Source organism: Elgaria multicarinata, chromosome 13, assembly GCF_023053635.1.
Source record: "Elgaria multicarinata webbii isolate HBS135686 ecotype San Diego chromosome 13, rElgMul1.1.pri, whole genome shotgun sequence".
In the NCBI taxonomy this organism is placed as follows: Eukaryota; Metazoa; Chordata; class Lepidosauria; order Squamata; family Anguidae; genus Elgaria; species Elgaria multicarinata.
In genome coordinates this window covers 34,638,634-34,663,654 of record NC_086183.1, presented here as the reverse complement: position 1 = coordinate 34,663,654, position 25,021 = coordinate 34,638,634, and the positions used below count along the sequence as shown (strand labels likewise).

General features: G+C 50.0%; 1 protein-coding gene across 1 annotated transcript; it reads right to left on the bottom strand.

Moving 5' to 3' along the window:
* Nucleotides 1-4,189: 4,189 nt before the first annotated feature.
* LOC134407835 (cytochrome P450 2H2-like) lies at nt 4,190-21,971 on the bottom strand. Its single transcript, XM_063139782.1, has 10 exons — nt 21,829-21,971; nt 16,897-17,131; nt 13,133-13,295; nt 12,032-12,181; nt 11,272-11,432; nt 10,778-10,954; nt 8,638-8,779; nt 6,785-6,972; nt 5,549-5,690; nt 4,190-4,592 (listed from the first exon to the last, which is right to left on the bottom strand). The coding sequence occupies exons 1-10, from the start codon at nt 21,969-21,971 to the stop codon at nt 4,411-4,413; spliced, it is 1,683 nt and encodes a 560-aa protein (XP_062995852.1). The 3' UTR covers nt 4,190-4,410.
* Between the last annotated feature and the right edge of the window lie 3,050 nt (nt 21,972-25,021).

Below are 25,021 nucleotides of genomic sequence, written 5' to 3'. Positions count from 1 at the left end.
GCAACTTCTGAGTGCGCCGTTCTGAAGCCACCTGCCCACCCCAGCATTCTGGCTTCGCTTCAGCTGGATGCCCGCCCAGCCGAAGCGAAGCCAGGACGCTGGGGTAGGGGGGCCGGAGGGCCGGCGGGTGGCTTCGGAACGGTGCACCCGGCCAGAAGCCGCTCTGGGAGAGCAACTTCTGAGTGCGCCGTTCTGAAGCCGCCTGCCCACCCCAGCATTCTGGCTTCGCTTCGGCTGGACGCCCACCCAGCCAAAGTGAAGCCAGGACGCTGGAGTGGGGGCAGGCAGGCATGGCTTTACTTCAGCTGGGTGGGCGCCCAGCCAAAGTGAAGCCAGGATGCTGGGGCGTGCGGGTGGCTTCAGAACAGCGCGCCCAGAAGCCGCTCTCTCAGAGCTGCTGTGGGAGAGCAACTTCCGGGTGTGGTGTTCGGTGCCCCCCTTACCTTGGCGCTCTAGGCAGCCACCTAAGTGGCCTCTATGGTAGCACCGGCCCTGCCGCCGCCCCTCCCCATCCCGGCATCGCGCCCGGCAGCCGCGTTCTTGTTCCTTTTCTTTACAAACGTGGAGAGCCGGAGCGAAAAGCAAAACAACAACAACAAAACAAACGATCCCATCCCGTCCCCACCCCCGACGGGCACAGAGCTCTTCAGGCGCTCCATGCCCCCCCCCCCCCGTGCCCGGCTCCTCAAGTTTACCTCCCTCGAAACTCCGGCGACCCACCACCACCACACACACACACACTTCGCGCTCACAGGTGTTCTAACTGCCATCAATCGGCGGACTGAAAAGGCGCTGGGGAGAAAGTCCGCCCTCCATCAGCCCACAGAGCCAGGCCAGCCATGTCAGGCCACGATCCAGGCCACGCAGCAAGAGGGGCCTGGGACGGACGGAGGCTCGCCAGACCCAGCAGGGAGCAGGAGGCGGTGCTGGATTTTGCAGCGGCAACGTCGGATGGCCAAGAAGGGATCGGGGCCGCCTCTCTGTATAAACCCGAGGAGTGGAACCCCCCACCCCGTTTTATTTATTTATTTATTTATTATTTATTACATTTTTATACCACCCAATAGCCGAAACTCTCTGGGCAGTTCACAAAAGTTAAAACCATAATAAAACAACCAACAGGTTAAAAGCACAAATACAAAATACAGTATAAAAAGCACCACCAGGATAAAACCACACAACAAAATTGATATAAGATTAAAATACAGAGTTAGAACAGTAAAATTTAAATTTAAGTTAAAATTAAGTGTTAAAATACTGAGAGAATAAAAAGGTCTTCAGCTGGCGACGAAAGGAGTACAGTGTAGGCACCAGGCGGACCTTTCTGGGGAGCTCATTCCACAGCTGGGGTGCCACAGTGGAGAAGGCCCTAGTCCTAGTAGCCACCTGCCTCACTTCCTCTGGCAGGGGCTCACGGAGAAGGGCCCCTGTAGATGATCTTAAGGTCCGGGCAGGTACATATGGGAGGAGGCGTTCCTTCAAATAATCTGGCCCCAAACTGTTTAGGGCTTTGAATGTCAATACCAGCACTTTGAATCGGGCCCGGACCTGGACTGGCAGCCAATGAAGCTGGAAAAGGACTGGCGTAATGTGGTCTCGTCGGCCAGTCCCTGTTAGTAAACGGGCTGCCCTGTTTTGTACCAGCTGAAGCTTCCGGACCATTTTCAAAGGCAGCCCCACGTATAACGCATTGCAGCAATCCAAACAAGAGGTTATCAGAGCCTGGATCACTGTAGCTAGGCTATCAGCTGGACAGCCATCTGTCAGGGATGTTTTAAGGTGGATTCCTGCTTTGTGCAGGGGGTTGGACTCAATGGCCTTAGACGACCCTTCCAACTCTGCTATTCTATGATTCTACAACAATGGCAGAATCTGGATTTTCAGTAAGAAGTAGGTGAACAAATGCTGGCAGCAATTCCAGAAAAAAAAAGTAGGTGCAGAATCTACCCCAGGGGGCTCTCAGGGTGATGGGTGTCCGATCTCACAGTGTAGTCTTTTTCTCTATGATGTTATACACACAGTTTTGCTTGAGACCTCATCATTTGCTTCTGCTACCTTTAAATTAACACAAGGGGAGACCACAGCAACCTGGACCACTCTAGCTTTGCAACTCATGGTGGCGTGGATACATTACTGTCGTTGTGAGGAGGCGGGGCGGGGCGGGGGGCCGTCTTCACAGCACCATGTTGGTGCTGCTGTGGGGAAAACCCTGCGGTTTCACTGCTGCAGGGTGGCCACAGGTAATCCCGATGTCAGGAGGCAGCACAGGCTTTCCAGCGGCTCACTGGGCCCAGCCCCTGGCCTCTGCCCTGCTCCTGGTGACCAATCAGATGTTGCCTTCCACCCAGGAATGCCCCCGGATCGATGCCGCAGCAAGGTCAGATGGCGGAAAAGCCGTGGTGATCTCACACCAGCATAAAAAGTTGACATAAGTGCCTGGGTTGTTGTTTTTACAGCACAGCTTCACAGGAAAGCCCTGCACAGGCAGCGAATTGGTGGCTGCCTCGTATAAGCGATGCCGGGCTGGAGGCCACGTTCCACTTTGCGGCTGGAACTTCTGTTGCGCAAAGGCCTCCCTGTAAACCCAAGGAGTCAGCCGTCCCTCGGTTTACGGCTTAAGTATCATAGAATCATAAAATCATAGAATAGCAGAGTTGGAAGGGGCCTACAAGGCCATGGAGTCCAACCCCCTGCTCAATGCAGGAATCCACCCTAAAGCATCCCTGACAGATGGTTGTCCAGCTGCCTCTTGAATGTCTCTAGTGTGGGAGAGCCCACAACCTCCCTAGATCACTGATTCCATTGTCGTACTGCTCTAACAGTCAGGAAGTTTTTCCTGATGTCCAGCCGGAATCTGGCTTCCTTTAACTTGAGCCCGTTATTCCTTGTCCTGCACTTTCCACGAATGGACAAACAAAAGGATCAAAAACTGTAACAAACAAAAAGCTCCCTTTCGATACTCCTAAAGTTTCAGCCGCTTGGACCCTTTGGGCCTCACTTCAGTTTTGCATGAGAAAGGAAGGCAGTGGGCATTTCTGACTCCCCCCACTCAAAGATAAGGCAAAGGGAACACCTTCGGTTTAAAGATTAACTCAGTTCCATGAAATGAAAGGAGGCTGATCTGAATGAACGAACATTCTCCATCTAGGGAGAAAAGTCCACAGGGCTCCACGGCAACAGGAGCCCCTCTCCGAGGGCCATGCGGGGTCATCCAGATGGGACAGAGCGACAGGTTGGTGAAGAAACCCCCCCTTTTTCCCCCCTTTTTTGTTTGTTTGTTTACAAAACTGCACCAACCAATGACGGCAAGTAAGAAATGGAGAAAGCGTGTGAAGTTGCTGCCATGAAACCTAGGGCTTGTCTATGCGCTGTATGGACTCTGTCACTGCTGCCCAGTGCCGCTCCGATGTTCATATGTTTCAGCCGCCAAAAATCTGCAGCCACATTGTAATATTTCCTGCAAAGCTGCACATTTTTGATGTCATATTTTTTACAGCCTTTCCCCCCCCCCTTTGCTCTGATGTCACCATGGTTATTTCTGAAGGCCAATGGTGCCTTCAATTTGGGTTAAGAGAGTGGGGGAGCGGACCTCAGTGCAGGGTAGGCCTGAGAATACAGGTAGGGAGCGGACTCCAGGTGAGTGTTGAGTAATGGTCACCATGGCGACATTAAAGTCTAATTCTGGAACGAAAGTAAGAAGCGTTATGTATAACGCATAAATTCAACAAACTGTAGCTGTTCAGATGCAAAGCTGCAGGCTTTCAAAGCTACAACGGCGTGTGCAGAGTTAACAGTAAATAACAACAACAAATACTGCTGGAGGTTTTCAGTTGCTCAATCTTTTCTGCACTTTACCACCATGTGACAACATTACCACCATGTGACAACCGCACTGCGAATTTTCCTGGCTGGATAGCCTGCGATCACTCCTGCCATGTAATTTTTGTGAACCGCCCAGAGAGCTTTGGCTATTGGGTGGTATAAAAAATGTAATAAATAAATAAATAAATGATTAAAATGGTATTGTTGCCGCTGTTATGGCACCAGTTTGACAGAGGATAATATTAATTCAGTGGTGGCCTACAGACCCGCGTCGGACACACATCCTGCTGCTTTTTTTCCTACCATGATAAAAAGTGAGAATGGAAGGAACTCAACCAAAGCAGAAGACTCCTTCGAGATCAAGACCGACAGATAAGACTCTTTATTAATGTAAATTTCTGAGACATTATTCAGAGCTGGGACTTTTTTGAGCAAATCTCGTATAGCCGAGCTCCATCGGAAGGCACTGTTGTGTTTAGATGTATGATGTTATCTTCCAACTGGAGACAGAAGATGTTCAAACTAAGCAGCAACACCCACCATGCATTTCCCCTCCCCTCCCCCCTGCTCTTGCTCAGCAGGGCCCATTTACCGTGGAGCCACAGAAAGCCGGTAGCGCGGGGGACGCTTTCCGCCACCCTCCACTACTGGCAAAATGTCTATCTCCTCCCGGACCTGGAACGTTTTCAGATTCAGGTTTTGCAACACAGTCGTGAGAAACAGAAAGAGCTCCATGCGGGCCAAGCTTTCACCGAGGCAAACCCTTTTCCCTAGAGGGTCAAAAATTGAGAGGTTTTTAACAGCATGTCTTCACAACACAGGAAAGTTCCTTAAAATGTCCTAACTCAAGATGAACCCTTCTAACGCAATGCTCAACCCAATAGTTACCACCTCTCTGTGAACGCAACCCAACACATTGGCCTCTCTCTCTCTCTCTCTCTCTCTCTCTCTCTCTCTCTCTCTCTTCCCTTATAAGTTCTTAAATCCTCATCAGGCAGGTGCAAAATTGCCCGCCTGCCTGGACACATTTCTTGGTGCCCACCAAGGGGCCATACATCTCTATTTACTAATTTTTAAAAGAACACACACACACACTTTTTCTTACCAGCATTTGCTTCAAAGCAAAGTGTGTGTGTGTGGGGGGGGCTTCAGCGACTGCCATCTTCATTTCCCATTAATGTCTCTGGGCCTCAAGTAGGACTTAAAGACATTTGTAGGCAATGAAGATAGGGGGCCGGGGGGGATGCAGACCGATGCTTTTCTCTGCAGGGAAGGGGGAAGAACAAGGGACTCGTAAAGACAGCATGGCATATGGCTAAAGTATTGAGCTGAGGGTCGGGAGATCCGGGTTCTAGTCTCCACTCGGCCATGGAAACCCACTGGGTGACTTTGGGCCAGTCACAGACTCTCAGCGCATCCTACCTCACAGGGTTGTTGTTGTAAGGATAGTATGGAATGGAGGAGGAGGATTATGTACTTTGCCTTGTATTCTGTACTGAACGCTTGTATTCAGTCTTTGGGGTAGATTACTTGTCCTTTATGACTTGCTATGCCTCCTACGGTAACCAATTTGGGGCGGTGTCCAGGACAGTTTCTCAAATAGCCACATGGGCCCGTGGGCCACAAAAGGTTGCCTGCTCCCGTCCTAAGGCCCAGCATAACAACCCGCTCTTCCGTTCCCTCCTCCTCCATCCCATTTTTGAAGACCCCCCCCCAGGTGTGTCACCTGATGAAAACGGCAGGAATGCCTCACTCTTCTTGAAGGCCCCGTTTTCATCCAGGAAGTGCCCAGGATTGAACTTCTTGGGTGTCTCAAAGTACTGAGGGTCCTGCAGGACAGACGTCAAGAAAACCCCAGCCACAGTGTCCTAGAAGGGAAGAACAGAGGCCCCAGAGGCAACGGTTACCAAGCCCAGTCTCTCTGGCCTGAACACCTGGAACGTCCTCCATTCATAACACTAATATTAATAACAAATCGTTCGTGTTTGTGTAGCACTTTCCAGGCAGGTGTCAATGGAGCATTTCCGTTAGGGCAGCTCAATTCTTCCAGGATCGTATGTGTGATTGGGATCGCTCCCACACGAGAGCCCTTCCTTACCGTTGAGAGATTGCTTTTGTGCAAATTGGTGGTAGTGGAATTAAAAGACAGGTCCCATACAGGAATCTGAGGAGTTCACATATTGCAAATAGCATGAAAACCACTAAAGACAAATTCTGTTAAGTACATTAAGACCAGGAAACCAGTCAGGGAACTGTTTGGACTACAGGATGACAACAGAGTTAAAAACTTTCTCTGCATGAAGCATTTCAGTATAATTCCCTGCTCATTGTTATTTATAGGTTCTTTAGACAATGTCATGTTTTGCTCCAGTTTTGCTTCTGTTTGTGAACAGCATTTTCAGCAAGTTTTTTAGAAGAGGGGAAATGGAGTATAATTTCTGAAAGAAAACACTGTTTCTGCTTGTGTATTTGTGCTATTCAGTTATACCACAGCGCAGCCTAGAGGTTATGTAGCAGAAGAGCAGGTAAGAAAATGCTCCTTTTGTGGTGCTCAGTTAATTCTTCAACAAAACCAAAAGTAAATACCGTGGATGAACAGCTGATTAACAGCCTCATGTAGAAAAGCTTAACATCTTTTGAGGAACAGTGCTAAGAACCACCTGTGTGGAAGGACCATGAGAGGGTGGAGAACAGAATGGCAAATGCAGATCAGTGTCAGTATAAAGTGATGCACATTAGGGCAAAAACTCCTAACCTCTCAGATACAGTAATGGGATCTGACCTAGTGGTAATTGACCGGAAAAGAAACCTTTATGGTCATGGTGGATGGCTCACTTAAAACATCAACCCACATAAGAAAAGGTGAAACCCATGTTAGGGATCATTAAGAAACAGATGGAAAATAGAACTCCCGATATCATTATGTTTCTATACAAATGCTGCAATTATCCCGGTGAATCACCTTGGGAAGGCTGTATCCCCGAAATGTGGTGTCACGGGTCATTAAGTGAGAAGTCACCACAGGAAGTATGTCCCCAAACCGCTGGATCTCATGGACAACCGCATCTGTGTAGGGCATCTTGATCCGGTCCTCCATGCAGGGGCTCCGGTTCCTCCCGATGACCCGGTCAATCTCCTCTTGGACCTTTGCTGTAAAGAAGTAGATAAGGCCGTTGGTTCAGAGCTGTGTGCTACAGAACTCAACAGGGGGGATAAGAACTGACTGACAAGCTGAGAGAGTTACGTATTTTTGTAAGAGGTGTCAGGGCTTAAAAGTAGGTCTTTGCATGCAGAGACATGGTTTGGATGACACGACAGCCCACCGTGGATTAATCAACCCTTGAGGAGCACATCTGCCATTGTGAATAGGCAAGCCCTGGCTGGGATTTGCCAAGGCTTGTCGTGTGCTCCAAATCCAACTGGCATGAGTTATTTGAGGTTCAAACAGCCCTTAAAGAACCTATGGTCTGTTTTAAGGTTATGCTACGGTTGTTTTACCCTTAAGACAGTAGTGCATGCGCTGGTAACTTTGAGGCTCGACTTCTGCAATGCGCTCTACATAGGGCTACCTTTGTGCCCAGTCCGGAAACTTCAACTAGTTCAAAATAGGGCTGCCAGGCTGATCACCGGTACACCTAGGGGTGACCACATTACACCACTTTTAAAATCTCTTCACTGGCTGCCGATTGTTTCCAGGCGAAGTATAAAGTGGTGGTTATCACCTTTAAAGCCCTACATGGTTTGGGTCCAGGCTACCTGTGTGATCACCTTCTCCCATACAACCCGCCCTGCACACTCAGGTCCTCCAGGAAGAATTTACTCCAGCCAACAAAAACAAGGCTGACAACTATTACCCAGAGGACCTTCTCTTCTGCTGCTCCCAGACTGCGGAATGGCCGGCCGGAGGAGACTCGTCAACTTAACAGTCTTTTAGCATTTAAGAAAGTTATAAAGACTGATCTCTTCCGGCAGGCCTATCCAGTGGAGTTTTAGGATGGTTTTAGTACGTTTTTAGGAAGTTTTAAATATTGTGTTTTGATTAATATTTTATGTATTTTATACTTGTTGTTCCCTGCTTTGATCAGGATGGAGGGGCAGGTTAGAAATATTTTTTATTGTTGTTATTAATAATAATAATAATAATAATAATAATAATAATAATAATAATCCCCCACTGGCCAGAATTGCAAGACACAAGAAGCCACAGCTACCTCAGACAGGGCTTCAATATTCATAATAGCACCTGCCATAAGCCACAGCTCCTTGCAGGTAAATTAACCCACAATGGGTTGTCATGAGTACAGGCCCGGAAAGTCCCAGCTCCAGTCCTCGGCATTCCCAATTAAAAGCATCTCAGCAGACAGGACCTGGGAAAGGCCTCCCTCATCCTGAGCCCCTGGAGAATCAGAGCAGGCAGCACTGGGGCCCTGACTCAGCATATTATTACTATTATTTAGTAGTAGTAGTAGTAGTAGTAGTAGTAGTAGTATCCCGCCTTTTGCCCAATGCTGGGCCTCAAGGTGGCCTTACAAAGTTTAAAATATACATGGTGAGGGAACAAAACCATAAACATTTAAAATACACAACAAAATTAACTAACTACGGTCTTCATCCCAGCTCTTCTCTGTATCAATGAAAGGAAACTCTGCCTGGTTCTGAAGAAACCATCGGGTGTGTTACTGGACAGAGGCAGCTCCTCTGCTTTCCAGAACTACCCAGCCCACCACAATTTAGCCCCCCCGCCAGCCAAACAGAAATCCCTACTGGTGGGGCCAAGTAACTAGCAGGAGACCGAGTTGATTGGGGGGGTTTCACCTTCTATCTCTGGGTGCCGGAGGAGGATGAGAAGCCCATATCGGAGGGTGATGCTGACCGTCTCCGTCCCTGCAAAGAATAGGTTGAAAACCGTAATAGCCAGGTTCATGTCATGGAATTCAGAAACCGGGTTCTCTTTCTCCTGCACAAGAAAAAAAAGGAGATAAAGCATCATGATCAAGCAAGAGGCAAATTCGCACGCTTGCACTGGCCAATGGTCAGCAGGATTTCGGTTCCAGGAAAATTCAAGGCAGCACACCCTAAATTGGTACCAATAGCAGCAGGTGATTGGGGCATCCTAGAAAATGCCTTGATTCTCTGCCTTGCGGTAAAAGGCAATTCCGTTTATTTAGTGGGTGTACTCTATCTCCTGTCTAGTGAAACATCATCCCATCTGTGTAGCTCAGGTGAAACAAAGGTGGCTGAGACCCTGATACAGCCTCAAGGGAGAAGGAAGTAGCAGGACAGCTTTCTCCTCTCTAGGGATAGAGGACGGTGCTTTAGACGGAGTCAGACCCTTCATCCACCTCGCCCAGTATTGTCAACACGGAATGGCAGCAGCGGCTCTCCAGGGCTGCAGGTTGGATGGTTTCTCATCCCTACCTGGAGATGCTGCCAGGTATTGAACCTGGGGCCTCCTGCATGCAAAGCCGGGGCTTCTGCCACTGTGCTGCCATCCCTCCTGTTGGCCTCTACTTCTGCTGGGCTTATATATTTGTAAACAGGCAAATATCAGAGTTCCTGGCACTTTCTCATGCAAGGGAGACCCAGCCTAGAGGGTGCTGCCTTAGGAGTTTCTCACTGATGGGGGAAGTGAGGAGCACACAACAATGTAATGAAAACTGAATTATCATCGAATCCGCATGTAAATCCTACTTTTGTCAACTCCATCCCTCCCATTAAGGTTTTTTGTTGTTTATTTGTTCAGTCGCTTCAGACTCTTTGTGACTTCATGGACCAGCCCACGCCAGAGCTTTCTGTCAGCCGTCGCCACCCCTAGCTCCCCCAAGGTCAAGTCTGTCACCTCCAGAATATCATCCCTCCATCTTGCCCTTGGTCGGCCCCTCTTCCTTTTGCCTTCTACTTTCCCTAGCATCAGCCTTTTCTCCAGGGTATCCTGTCTTCTCATTGTGTGGCCAAAGTACTTCAGTTTTGCCTTTAATACCATTCCCTCAAGTGAGCAGTCTGGCTTTATTTCCTGGAGTATGGACTGGTTTGATCTTCTTGCAGCCCAAGGCACTCTCAGAATTTTCCTCCAACACCCCAGTTCAAAAGCATCTATCTTCCTTCGCTCAGCCTTCCTTATGGTCCAGTTCTCGCAGCCATAGGTTACTACGGGGAATACCATTGCTTTAACTATGCAGACCTTTGTTGTCAGTGTGGTGTCTCTGCTCTTAACTATTTTATCAAGATTTGTCATTGCTCTCCTCCCAAGAAGTAAACATCTTCTGATTTCCTGGCTGCAGTCAGCGTCTGCAGTAATCTTTGCGCCCAGGAATACAAAGTCTGCCACTGCCTCCATGTTTTCTCCCTCTATTTGCCAGTTATCAATCAAGCTGGTTGCCATAATCTTGGTTTTTTTGAGGTTTAACTGCAACCCAGCTTTTGCACTTTCTTCTTTCACCTTTGTCATAAGGCTCCTCAGCTCCTCCTCGCTTTCAGCCATCAAAGTGGTGTCATCTGCATATCTGAGATTGTTAATGTTTCTTCCTGCGATTTTAACTCCAGCCTTGGATTTGTCAAGCCCAGCACATCGCATGATGTGTTCTGCATACAAGTTGAATAGGTAAGGTGAGAGTATACAACCCTGCCGTACTCCTTTCTCAATCTTAGACCAGTCCGTTGTTCCGTGGTCTGTTCTTACCATTGCTACTTGTTCGTTATACAGATTCCTCAGGAGACAGACAAGATGACTTGGTATCCCCATACCACCAAGAACTTGCCATGGTTTGTTATGAAATTCACTGAATGATCATCAAATCCGCATGTAAATCCTACTTTTGTCAACTCCATCCCTCCCATTAAGGTACTTAGCTGGAAATGCACTTCCCCGCTGAAATTAATTCCCTCTCCTCTTTGCACACTCCGTCACCCGAGGCTGTCTTTCTGGTTCTCCTTTCCTCTTGGCTCTAATACGCACCTGCTCCATTTTGGCGAGGAAAGAGTCAATAAAGTCTCGAGGGCAATTTGGATCGAACGACTCGCGGTGCATCTGGACCCTCTGCAGGACGAAGCTGATGATGTCATCGAAGCATTTGGATAGTCTGCGATGGGGACTGGGAAAGATCCGCTTCAAACACGGGAAAGCATTAAAGATCTTTAAAGAAAAGGAATCGATTGAATGTTGATTTTGGTGAATTTCTAACCCATAATATGTAGATAATATGAAGATGAAACAAGTAAAATATAAGTCTGTTAAGAGCTAACGGCCATTCTGGAGCCTTCCTTGACTGACCAGCCATGGTGTTCACTAGTATTCTGTTATTTAAAATAACACATTTTTAATATTTTTTTTTTTAATTCTTTTATCTTCTTAACTTTTTTCACCACTTTGGAATCTGTTTAGCACTGTGGAGCAATACATAAATATAGAACTAAATAGTCCCTCTGGGCACTGGGGACACTGATACTTACCTGCATCCCGGGGGATGACATGAGCCGGAAAGATGTATTGATCAGCTCAAGCAAAGTGGTGAAGTTCTTGTCCTCATATTCAAACCGGTTGCCAAACACAATAGAACAGATGATGTTGGAGACGGCATGACTGAGGTAAAAGGTAGGGTCAAAGGGATGCCCTGTGGAGGCGGCAGAGGGAGAGGGTCAGTGGGGAATGGATGTTCAAGCCTGTGGGGTCTGGGCTGGATTGATTTCAGGTCACACTACAGAAATTCCCTGCCTCCCCCCCCCACCCTAAGACCGTTGACATGTTCACAGAATTGACAATTCCTGTATTTTAAAGGGGCTGGTCGTAAAGTGGCCAATTTGACGCTGTGCACCAGCCCACTGAGAGCCAGGGTGGCATAGTGGTTGGAGTGTTGGACTGGGAGTCGGGAGATCCGGGTTCTAGTCCCCACTCAGCCATGGAAGCTCACTGGGTAACTTTGGGCCAGTCACAGACTCTCAGCCCAGCCTACCTCACAGGGCTGTTGCTGTGAGGATAAAATGGAGTGGAGGAGGAGGATTATGTACGCCGCCTTGGGTTCCTTGGAAGTAAATGCAATAAATATAAATAAATAAATAAATAAAATTTGGAGAGATTAGGAAGTGACGTATTTGTGCAAAACATGCTTTGGCTCCTCCGAAGCAAAGGGCCCTCTTCCTTTGGCCTCCACAGTTGTCACTGAACCACAGCATCCTTGTGAGGAAAAGCAGGGGCGCGTGGGGGAAGAGTCACCTTGCGTCTCCTGCAGCGCTTCCACCAGGAACCGGGCCTCCTCCTGGATCCGCTCCTCGATGGATCTCTTCCCCATCCCGAAGTTCCTCAGGGTGGTGAGAGTGAAGCGACGGAGCTGCTTCCAGCGCTCCCCATTGGTGCTGACCACTCCTGAAAAGGAAAATGGAGGAACACGCCACGGATCAGGCCGGAGATGAGCACAGAGAGCCCTGGGGTGGAACAGGTGGGTGGACTGTGGAGGGCTCAAGGGGAGATTGGCAGTAGCCAAATTCACTGGGCGGGGTTTATATTCAGCGTCCTTCTCCTCCCCTCAGTCAGCCCTGTGTTTGTGAGCCTCAAGGCCACTTTTACTGGTTACCCCCAAATAAAGCTGCACTCCAGGAGTCGGCTGTGGTGAAGGGTCAGCAGAGAGGCATACAAGCACGTGAGCGATGGCCCCCGGGGGCGGGGAGGGGACGACCCTTACAAGAAAACTACAGCTGGCAACGACATCTTCTGGATTCTCTGCAGGAAAGGAGTGAGGCAGCAAAGCGCCATGTGTGGAAGGCACCAGCAAGAAGAGCGAGAGTTGGGAGTTCAGCGGCAGCCTTGGGGGGCGGGGGGGGCAGTGGGGCTGGGGGCTGCACAGGTGGCTCTCCCAGAACCTGCTCAGGGCCAGAGGATTTGCTGCCTGCAGAAACGGTTGGATTGGATTTGACATTCGTATCTGTTCCCTCTCGATGAGACTTGGAAGCCAAGCCCTGTGGCCCTGCCCCTGGGGGCAAGAGAGAGCGATAGAAAAACGCAGGCACTTTGCTCCCTCCAGAATGTGACCCGCCTCTGGCTCGTCTCCCTTCCCCTCCAGCCCATTGACGAAGGCATAACGGGGGCAGAGGAAGCTGATCTATAACGCGGAGTCAGAGCAGCGGTTCTCCAGGGTTTCCGAGACCGGCGTTTTTCTCAACCCTGCCGGAAGATGCCAGGATCAAACGCTGAGCTGCCGCTGAGCCATCGCCCTTCCCCAACTATGCAGGAGCATTCCCCCCACCCCCCACCAACCCCCGTTCTATGCTGCATCCCTTCTGCTCGCAATCCCTTTCTATTTGCAAGCAGGCCACTCACCGTACTTGGAAATGGTATCGCCCAGGGCCTGTATCGGAGCTCTCCCGCCAAACGCTTCGGCATTATCTGTGAATGCTTCCTTCATGGCTTCGTAGCCGCACAGCACCACGGTTGGCCGGGGCCCCATGTAGAAGGTGAACACCGGCCCGTACTTCTCCTGGAGCTGCCGGGAGACAAAGAACACATCTCAGCACCCCAGATTTGGATGCAAAGGGGCAGCGTGACCCTGGGATTCTGCCAACGACAGAGCAGCTGTGGAGGAGTGGAATGGATGGCACCAGCGGGACAGTCCTGCTCTATGGCAAGGACTTGTGGGTTAAATTTATTTATTTATTTATTTTATTACATTTATATACCGCCCCACAGCCGAAGCTCTCTGGGCAGTTTACAACAATTAAAAATGGTAAACATTAAAAGTATACAAAATTTAAAAACCATCAAAAACATAAAAACAGGATAAAAACAACAGTATAAAGCACTTTTGTTGAGGCAAAGTTTCTGCCGCCTTCGTGGGCACCAGCTGAGATAAGAGGCTGAGGAACGTCATCAGGTGGCAAAGCAGAGCCTGGATCCATTGGCAAATGAAGAAGACGACGATGACCCTGGTTTTGAAGAGACACTTGTATGCGTTGTCAAAGCAATGGTAAGTGTCGTGACTTGCAATCTATCAATTATGAGGCTTTTTCCCAGTCTCTAGCCTCCTCTCTTCCTTCTGTCTGTTCGGCTGTCTCCTTGGACTCAGCTGTCTCCTTCTTTAATTCCTCTTTATCTTCAACTCTTGATAATCTTGCTCCATCTACAACTCGGATAGTTCGCCCTTCTCAACCCCAACCGTGGCTCACCTCTTCCCTCCGCTACCTTCGCTCTTGTTCCCGGGCAGCTGAACGCCTTTGGCGTAAGACCAGGGACCGGGCAGACTTTGTCCATTACAAATTTGTACTCTCCTCTTTCTCTTCTGCCATCTCACTGGCCAAACAGCAGTACTACTCAACGCTGATCCAGTCAAATGCTAGGCATCCTCAGCGGCTCTTTGCGTCCTTCAATTCTCTTCTGAAGCCTAATCCGCCATCTCTCCCCGCCTCTCTGTCTGCTAATAACTTTGCCTCTTTTTTCAATGCTAAAATCCAAACTATCCGCTCTGATCTGGCCAGCTCTGCTCCTCTTCCAGTTCCTGTTCCTCATCTGTCAGCTCCTCCTGCAAATTTCTCTGCGTTTCCTTCGGTCTCTGCGGATGAACTGTCTACAATACTGCGCTCTTTGAAGCCTTCCACTTGTTCTCGTGATCCGATTCCTTCTCGCGTCTTTATTAATCTTATTCCTGCTATCCTCCCTTCCTTGCTACATATTATTAATCTTTCTCTGTCCTCTGGTTCATTTCCTTCTGCTTTTAAACATGCTACAGTCTCTCCCATTCTCAAGAAACCTACTCTTGATAGGCTATCTCTGTCTAACTACCGACCTGTCTCTTTGTTGCCGTTTGTTTCAAAGATCCTGGAGCGTGCGGTCTACTCTCGCTGTCTTGACTTTCTTTCTAGTAACTCTGCTTTGGATCCATTTCAATCTGGATTCCGTCCTCTGCATTCCACCGAAACAGCCCTTACTAAGATCACCAATGATCTCCTTACTGCCAAGTCTAAAGGCCATTATTCCGTTCTTATTCTCCTTGATCTAACTGCAGCCTTTGACACGGTTGATCATGATCTTCTCTTAGATTCCCTTCATGACCTTGGATTTTGTGGCTCTGTCTATAACTGGCTTGCCTCCTATCTAGCGGGTCGCTCTTTCAGCGTGTTGACTAATGGCAGCTCGTCTTCCTCCTTTCCCCTTTCAGTAGGGGTTCCGCAAGGCTCGGTGCTTGGCCCGTTGTTGTTTTCCTTATACATGTTGCCCTTGGGCAAGCTTATTCAATCTCATGGCCTCCAATATCATCTGTACGCCGATGATACACAACTATCTCTGTCATCTCCGGAACTTTCTCCTGATGTTCACGATCGTATCTATCTCGGCATGTCTTTCAGATATCTCAGCTTGGCTGCTTCATCGTCGCTTGAAACTTAACATGGCAAAGACTGAATTGCTTGTTTTTCCTCCTAAACCTTCTCCTCATTTCTCATTCTCTCTTACTGTCAATGATGTTACGCTTACTCCGGTCGAGGAAGCTCGTAGCCTTGGCTTTATATTCGACTCCTCGCTCTCCTTTATTCCTCATATTGAAGCAGTAGCTAAATCTTGTCGATTTTTCCTGTATAATATTGCCAGGATTCGATCATTTTTGTCTGTCTCTTCTGCCAAGATGCTTGTTCATGCACTGGTTATTTCACAGTTGGACTACTGCAACCTTCTTCTCTCTGGCCTTCCTTCTTCTCACATCAGTCCGTTGGTTTCTGTTCACCACTCTGCCGCAAAGATCATCTTCTTGGCTCGCCGCTCTGACCATGTTACTCCGCTTCTGAAATCTCTTCATTGGCTTCCAATTCACTTCAGAATCCAATATAAACTTCTCCTGTTGACCTTCAAAGCTTTTCACGGTCTAGCTCCTTCCTATCTCTCCTCTCTCATCTCACACTATTGCCCCGCTCGTGCTCTTCGCTCCTCTGATGCCATGCTTCTTGCCTGCCCAAGGGCCTCTACTTCCCTTGCTCGGCTTCGTCCATTTTCGTCTGCTGCCCCTTACGCCTGGAACGCTCTTCCAGAACATTTGAGAACTACAAGTTCAACAGCAGCTTTTAAAGCTCAACTAAAAACTTTTCTTTTTCCTAAAGCTTTTAAAACTTGATGTTGTGCAGACTTCTACTGTTACTTTCTACTGTTAGTTTTACCCTACCCTGTGCCTGCTTACCCTACCCTGTACCTGTTGGCATTCTCTTCCCCTCCTTATTGTTTTACTATGATTTTATTAAATTGCAAGCCTATGCGGCAGGGTCTTGCTATTTACTGTTTTACTCTGTACAGCACCATGTACATTGATAGTGCTATATAAATAAATTAATAATAATAATAATAATAATAATAATAATAATAATAATAATAATAAGGCCAGGGCTGCATTCAGACAACACAGAGTCTACCGTTGGGCAAGGACCTCGCTGCGCTTCCCCCCACCCCTCCAATCAGGAGTGTTGATTGGCTGGCAGTGGGACATTCCAGACCTCGTGAAGCGTTCTCTCTCTGCCCTTCCCTGCTCTTGGGGACTTGGGGACGTCTTCGTTCCCATCGAAACGCACCACCCAGCTACAGCCGACAATGGCTTTTGCCACATCTTAAGCGCCGTTGCATCAATACATCTCTGCACACAAAAGTCTCAGGACTCCTGCGTTCCAGAGCGGGAAAGGCTTGGGGGGGGGGGGGCGGGGGGGGCATCCAGCTCAAAACCAGAGCCAAACTACACCTTAATGCTAGTCACAGAGAAGGCTAGCTTTTCATTCCGCGCGAAGTGCAGGCAGCCCCAATTCAGACGGGGACCATCGTGCACCAGGAGAGGCGGATTAAACCACTCGGCACTCCCCCCCCCCGCCGGCCCCCCCGAAAACCCTCCACGGGCATTTTAAGCCCCTTCGGTGGGGATTGACGGAGTTCTCCCTTCGCAGCGCTCAGCGCTGCGCTCCTCCAAGCGGGCTTGGTCCGCCTTCTCGAACTCCACCGCCGGCCCTCGGCCAGCGAGCGGGACCGGGGCTTGGGCTCCAAGCCCTCCGCCCCGCCGCCCTGGCTCCGCGCCGCCGCCGCCGCCCTCTCTCTCCCCGCGGGCCCCTCGGGCGCCCCCTCACCCGGCGGAAGGTCGGGATGATGTCCCAGCCGTCGACGTGGAGCAAGTTGCCCAGCAGAGGCAGCGGGGGCGGCCCGGGGGGCAGCGGGGCCGCCGCCTGGGCGCGCCTGCGCCGGGCCAGGGCGAGCAGCAGGGCCAGGCAGAGGAGCAGCAAGGCGGGCAGAGCCATGGGGGCGCCGGGGCTGCTGCAGGGCGCCTCCGCTTTGCGCCTGGACCGGGCGCGCTGCAGAGCCGGACTTCAGCGCCCCGGCGGGGCGGAGCGGAGAGCAGGCGAGGGCGGGCGGGGGTGGAGCTCGCGAGAGGCTCATCGCCAGAGCCCGCTGCCCAGGGTCGGTGCCAGACTATTTTGCGCCCTACGCAAGTGAGCTGCTTTCACCCACCCCCACCCCCACCCCAGCATACCTGGGTGCAGGGTGCCATCTTGCCCGCCCAGCTGAAGCGAAGCCAGGACGCTGGGGTGGGAGGGCCGGCGGGTGGCTTCGGAACGGTGCACCCGGCCAGAAGCCGCTCTGGGAGAGCAACTTCTGAGTGCGCCGTTCTGAAGCCACCTGCCCACCCCAGCATTCTGGCTTCGCTTCAGCTGGATGCCCGCCCAGCCGAAGCGAAGCCAGGACGCTGGGGTAGGGGGGCCGGAGGGCCGGCGGGTGGCTTCGGAACGGTGCACCCGGCCAGAAGCCGCTCTGGGAGAGCAACTTCTGAGTGCGCCGTTCTGAAGCCGCCTGCCCACCCCAGCATTCTGGCTTCGCTTCGGCTGGACGCCCACCCAGCCAAAGTGAAGCCAGGACGCTGGAGTGGGGGCAGGCAGGCATGGCTTTACTTCAGCTGGGTGGGCGCCCAGCCAAAGTGAAGCCAGGATGCTGGGGCGTGCGGGTGGCTTCAGAACAGCGCGCCCAGAAGCCGCTCTCTCAGAGCTGCTGTGGGAGAGCAACTTCCGGGTGTGGTGTTCGGTGCCCCCCTTACCTTGGCGCTCTAGGCAGCCACCTAAGTGGCCTCTATGGTAGCACCGGCCCTGCCGCCGCCCCTCCCCATCCCGGCATCGCGCCCGGCAGCCGCGTTCTTGTTCCTTTTCTTTACAAACGTGGAGAGCCGGAGCGAAAAGCAAAACAACAACAACAAAACAAACGATCCCATCCCGTCCCCACCCCCGACGGGCACAGAGCTCTTCAGGCGCTCCATGCCCCCCCCCCCCCGTGCCCGGCTCCTCAAGTTTACCTCCCTCGAAACTCCGGCGACCCACCACCACCACACACACACACACTTCGCGCTCACAGGTGTTCTAACTGCCATCAATCGGCGGACTGAAAAGGCGCTGGGGAGAAAGTCCGCCCTCCATCAGCCCACAGAGCCAGGCCAGCCATGTCAGGCCACGATCCAGGCCACGCAGCAAGAGGGGCCTGGGACGGACGGAGGCTCGCCAGACCCAGCAGGGAGCAGGAGGCGGTGCTGGATTTTGCAGCGGCAACGTCGGATGGCCAAGAAGGGATCGGGGCCGCCTCTCTGTATAAACCCGAGGAGTGGAACCCCCCACCCCGTTTTATTTATTTATTTATTTATTATTTATTACATTTTTATACCACCCAATAGCCGAAACTCTCTGGGCAGTTCACAAAAGTTAAAACCATAATAAAACAACCAACAGGTTAAAAGCACAAATACAAAATACAGTATAAAAAGCACCACCAGGATAAAACCACACAACAAAATTGATATAAGATTAAAATACAGAGTTAGAACAGTAAAATTTAAATTTAAGTTAAAATTAAGTGTTAAAATACTGAGAGAATAAAAAGGTCTTCAGCTGGCGACGAAAGGAGTACAGTGTAGGCACCAGGCGGACCTTTCTGGGGAGCTCATTCCACAGCTGGGGTGCCACAGTGGAGAAGGCCCTAGTCCTAGTAGCCACCTGCCTCACTTCCTCTGGCAGGGGCTCACGGAGAAGGGCCCCTGTAGATGATCTTAAGGTCCGGGCAGGTACATATGGGAGGAGGCGTTCCTTCAAATAATCTGGCCCCAAACTGTTTAGGGCTTTGAATGTCAATACCAGCACTTTGAATCGGGCCCGGACCTGGACTGGCAGCCAATGAAGCTGGAAAAGGACTGGCGTAATGTGGTCTCGTCGGCCAGTCCCTGTTAGTAAACGGGCTGCCCTGTTTTGTACCAGCTGAAGCTTCCGGACCATTTTCAAAGGCAGCCCCACGTATAACGCATTGCAGCAATCCAAACAAGAGGTTATCAGAGCCTGGATCACTGTAGCTAGGCTATCAGCTGGACAGCCATCTGTCAGGGATGTTTTAAGGTGGATTCCTGCTTTGTGCAGGGGGTTGGACTCAATGGCCTTAGACGACCCTTCCAACTCTGCTATTCTATGATTCTACAACAATGGCAGAATCTGGATTTTCAGTAAGAAGTAGGTGAACAAATGCTGGCAGCAATTCCAGAAAAAAAAAGTAGGTGCAGAATCTACCCCAGGGGGCTCTCAGGGTGATGGGTGTCCGATCTCACAGTGTAGTCTTTTTCTCTATGATGTTATACACACAGTTTTGCTTGAGACCTCATCATTTGCTTCTGCTACCTTTAAATTAACACAAGGGGAGACCACAGCAACCTGGACCACTCTAGCTTTGCAACTCATGGTGGCGTGGATACATTACTGTCGTTGTGAGGAGGCGGGGCGGGGCGGGGGGCCGTCTTCACAGCACCATGTTGGTGCTGCTGTGGGGAAAACCCTGCGGTTTCACTGCTGCAGGGTGGCCACAGGTAATCCCGATGTCAGGAGGCAGCACAGGCTTTCCAGCGGCTCACTGGGCCCAGCCCCTGGCCTCTGCCCTGCTCCTGGTGACCAATCAGATGTTGCCTTCCACCCAGGAATGCCCCCGGATCGATGCCGCAGCAAGGTCAGATGGCGGAAAAGCCGTGGTGATCTCACACCAGCATAAAAAGTTGACATAAGTGCCTGGGTTGTTGTTTTTACAGCACAGCTTCACAGGAAAGCCCTGCACAGGCAGCGAATTGGTGGCTGCCTCGTATAAGCGATGCCGGGCTGGAGGCCACGTTCCACTTTGCGGCTGGAACTTCTGTTGCGCAAAGGCCTCCCTGTAAACCCAAGGAGTCAGCCGTCCCTCGGTTTACGGCTTAAGTATCATAGAATCATAAAATCATAGAATAGCAGAGTTGGAAGGGGCCTACAAGGCCATGGAGTCCAACCCCCTGCTCAATGCAGGAATCCACCCTAAAGCATCCCTGACAGATGGTTGTCCAGCTGCCTCTTGAATGTCTCTAGTGTGGGAGAGCCCACAACCTCCCTAGATCACTGATTCCATTGTCGTACTGCTCTAACAGTCAGGAAGTTTTTCCTGATGTCCAGCCGGAATCTGGCTTCCTTTAACTTGAGCCCGTTATTCCTTGTCCTGCACTTTCCACGAATGGACAAACAAAAGGATCAAAAACTGTAACAAACAAAAAGCTCCCTTTCGATACTCCTAAAGTTTCAGCCGCTTGGACCCTTTGGGCCTCACTTCAGTTTTGCATGAGAAAGGAAGGCAGCGGGCATTTCTGACTCCCCCCACTCAAAGATAAGGCAAAGGGAACACCTTCGGTTTAAAGATTAACTCAGTTCCATGAAATGAAAGGAGGCTGATCTGAATGAACGAACATTCTCCATCTAGGGAGAAAAGTCCACAGGGCTCCACGGCAACAGGAGCCCCTCTCCGAGGGCCATGCGGGGTCATCCAGATGGGACAGAGCGACAGGTTGGTGAAGAAACCCCCCCTTTTTCCCCCCTTTTTTGTTTGTTTGTTTACAAAACTGCACCAACCAATGACGGCAAGTAAGAAATGGAGAAAGCGTGTGAAGTTGCTGCCATGAAACCTAGGGCTTGTCTATGCGCTGTATGGACTCTGTCACTGCTGCCCTGTGCCGCTCCGATGTTCATATGTTTCAGCCGCCAAAAATCTGCAGCCACATTGTAATATTTCCTGCAAAGCTGCACATTTTTGATGTCATATTTTTTACAGCCTTTCCCCCCCCCCCCTTTGCTCTGATGTCACCATGGTTATTTCTGAAGGCCAATGGTGCCTTCAATTTGGGTTAAGAGAGTGGGGGAGCGGACCTCAGTGCAGGGTAGGCCTGAGAATACAGGTAGGGAGCGGACTCCAGGTGAGTGTTGAGTAATGGTCACCATGGCGACATTAAAGTCTAATTCTGGAACGAAAGTAAGAAGCGTTATGTATAACGCATAAATTCAACAAACTGTAGCTGTTCAGATGCAAAGCTGCAGGCTTTCAAAGCTACAACGGCGTGTGCAGAGTTAACAGTAAATAACAACAACAAATACTGCTGGAGGTTTTCAGTTGCTCAATCTTTTCTGCACTTTACCACCATGTGACAACATTACCACCATGTGACAACCGCACTGCGAATTTTCCTGGCTGGATAGCCTGCGATCACTCCTGCCATGTAATTTTTGTGAACCGCCCAGAGAGCTTTGGCTATTGGGTGGTATAAAAAATGTAATAAATAAATAAATAAATGATTAAAATGGTATTGTTGCCGCTGTTATGGCACCAGTTTGACAGAGGATAATATTAATTCAGTGGTGGCCTACAGACCCGCGTCGGACACACATCCTGCTGCTTTTTTTCCTACCATGATAAAAAGTGAGAATGGAAGGAACTCAACCAAAGCAGAAGACTCCTTCGAGATCAAGACCGACAGATAAGACTCTTTATTAATGTAAATTTCTGAGACATTATTCAGAGCTGGGACTTTTTTGAGCAAATCTCGTATAGCCGAGCTCCATCGGAAGGCACTGTTGTGTTTAGATGTATGATGTTATCTTCCAACTGGAGACAGAAGATGTTCAAACTAAGCAGCAACACCCACCATGCATTTCCCCTCCCCTCCCCCCTGCTCTTGCTCAGCAGGGCCCATTTACCGTGGAGCCACAGAAAGCCGGTAGCGCGGGGGACGCTTTCCGCCACCCTCCACTACTGGCAAAATGTCTATCTCCTCCCGGACCTGGAACGTTTTCAGATTCAGGTTTTGCAACACAGTCGTGAGAAACAGAAAGAGCTCCATGCGGGCCAAGCTTTCACCGAGGCAAACCCTTTTCCCTAGAGGGTCAAAAATTGAGAGCCCCCTATCTTCAGTCCCAGCTCTGAATAATGTCTCAGAAATTTACATTAATAAAGAGTCTTATCTGTCGGTCTTGATCTCAAAGGAGTCTTTTGCTTTAGTTGGGTTCCTTCCATTCTCACTTTTTATCATGGTGGGGAAAAAAAGCAGCAGGATGTGTGTTCGACACGGGACTATAGGCTACCACTGAATTAATATTATCCTCTGTCAAATTGGTGCCATAACAGTGGCAACAATACCAATTTATTTATTTATTTATTTATCTATCTATTTCATTTTTTATGCCACCCAGTAACTGCTCTCTGGGCAGTTCACAAAAATTACATGGCAGGAGTGATCGCAGGCTATCCAGCTGGGAAAATTCGCAGTGCGGTTGTCACATGGTGGTAATGTTGTCACATGGTGGTAAAGTGCAGAATTGAGTGACTGAAAACCTCCAGTAGTATTTGTTGTTGTTATTTACTGTTAACTCTGCACACGCCGTTGTAGCTTTGAAAGCCTGCAGCTTTGCATCTGAACAGCTACAGTTCGTTGAATTTATGCGTTATACATAACGCTTCTTACTTTCGTTCCAGAATTAGACTTTAATGTCGCCATGGTGACCATTACTCAACACTCACCTGGAGTCCACTCCCTACCTGTATTCTCATGCCTACCCTGCTCTGAGGTCCGCTCCCCCATTCTCTTAACCCAAACTGAAGGCACCATTGGCCCATGCAGAAACAACCATGGTGACATCAGAGCAAAGGGGGGGGGGGGAAGCTGTAAAAATATGACATCAAAAATGTGCAGCTTTGCAGGAAATATTACAATGTGGCTGCAGATTTTTGGCGGCTGAAACATATAAACATCGGAGCGGCACAGGGCAGCAGTGACAGAGTCCATACAGCACATAGACAAGCCCTAGGTTTCATGGCAGCAACTTCACGCGCTTTCTCCATTTCTTACTTGCCGTCATTGGTTGGTGCAGTTTTGTAAACAAACAAACAAAAAAGGGGGGGAAAGGGGGGGTTTCTTCACCAACCTGTCGCTCTGTCCCATCGGGATGACCCTGCATGGCCCTCGGAGAGGGGCTCCTGTTGCCGTGGAGCCCTGTGGACTTTTCTCCCTAGATGGAGAATGTTCGTTCATTCAGATCAGCCTCCTTTCATTTCATGGAACTGAGTTAATCTTTAAACCGAAGGTGTTCCCTTTGCCTTATCTTTGAGTGGGGGGAGTCAGAAATGCCCGCTGCCTTCCTTTCTCATGCAAAACTGAAGGGAGGCCCAAAGGGTCCAAGCGGCTGAAACTTTAGGAGTATCGAAAGGGAGCTTTTCGTTTGTTACTGTTTTTGATCCTTTTGCTTGTCCATTCGTGGAAAGTGCAGGACACAGAATAACGGGCTCAAGTGACAGGAAGCCAGATTCCGGCTGGACATCAGGAAAAACTTCCTGACTGTTAGAGCAGTACGACAATGGAACCAGTGACCTAGGGAGGTTGTGGGCTCTCCCACACTAGAGACATTCAAGAGGCAGCTGGACAACCATCTGTCAGGGATGCTTTAGGGTGGATTCCTGCATCAAGCGGGGGGGTGGACTTGATGGCCTTATAGGCCCCTTCCAGCTCTACTATTCTATGATTCTATGATTCTATGATACTTAAGCCGTAAACAGAGGGACGGCTGACTCCTTGGGTTTACAGGGAGGCCTTTGCGCAACAGAAGTTCCAGCCGCAAAGTGGAACGTGGCCTTCAGCCCGGCATCGCTTATACGAGGCAGCCACCAATTCGCTGCCTGTGCAGGGCTTTCCTGTGAAGCTGTGCTGTAAAAACAACAACCCAGGCACTTATGTCGACTTTTTATGCTGGTGTGAGATCACCACAGCTTTTCCGCCATCTGACCTTGCTGCGGCATCGATCCGCGGGCATTCCTGGGTGGAAGGCAACATCTGATAGGTCACCAGGAGCAGGGCAGAGGGCAGGGGGTGGGCCCAGTGAGCCGCTGGAAAGCCTGTGCTGCCTCCTGACATCAGGATTACCTGTGGCCACCCTGCAGCAGTGAAACCGCAGGGTTTTCCCCACAGCAGCACCAACATGGTGCTGTGAAGATGGCCCCCCGCCCTGCCCTGCCTCCTCAAAACAACAGTAATGTATCCACGCCACCATGAGTTGCAAAGCTAGAGTGGTCCAGGTTGCTGTGGTCTCCCCTTGTATTAATTTAAAGGGTTAGGGTTAGGGTTAGGGTCATTTGCAGAAGCAAATGATGAGGTCTCAAGCAAAACTGTGTGTATAACATCATAGAGAAAAAGACTACACTGTGAGATCGGACACCCATCACCCTGAGAGCCCCCTGGGGTAGATTCTGCACCTACTTTTTTTTTCTGGAATTGCTGCCAGCATTTGTTCACCTACTTCTTACTGAAAATCCAGATTCTGCCGTTGTCATAGAATCATAGAATAGCAGAGTTGGAAGGGTCCTCCAAGGCCATTGAGCCCAACCCCCTGCTCAAAGCAGGAATCCACCTTAAAGCATCCCTGACAGATGGCTGTCCAGCTGCCTCTTGAAGGCCTCTAGTGTGGGAGAGCCCACCACCTCCCTAGGTCGTGGGTTCCATTGTCGTACTGGTCTAACAGTCAGGGATTTCCCCCCTGATGTCCAGCTGGACTCTGGCTTCCTGTAACTTGAGCCCATTTATTATTATTATTATTATTATTATTATCTATTTATATAGCACCATCAATGTACATGGTGCACCTGGAATTATCCCTTTACACCTACGTGTGAAGGGCTATACAAATGCTAGTTGTTATTGTTGTTATTGTAGAAAAGTAACAGCATTTAAGCCAGAGAGACCTGAAGTTAAAGGCAGAATGCAGGCTGAAGAGGAGCTCAGGTGTGCTCTGGGCCAGTCTGGCTAACTGTTGCCTTTGGGGCTGTGTTTTTGTCCTGTTGGGGAACACCATTGTGCCGTTCCTGTCATCTGTCCTGCACGACTCCCAGCACTGTCAGATGCCA

Bases quoted from the DNA above. Each gene is read 5' to 3' on its own strand.
- LOC134407835 (XM_063139782.1), bottom strand. From the start codon at position 21,971: ATGGAGCTCTTTCTGTTTCTCACGACTGTGTTGCAAAACCTGAATCTG. The intron at 13,296-16,896 runs GTGAGGGGGCGC...GTCTCCCGGCAG, and splicing joins TCATCCCGACCTTCCGCCGG to CTCCAGGAGAAGTACGGGCC. The intron at 4,593-5,548 runs GTGACACACCTG...TTGACCCTCTAG, and splicing joins ATTCCTGCCGTTTTCATCAG to GGAAAAGGGTTTGCCTCGGT.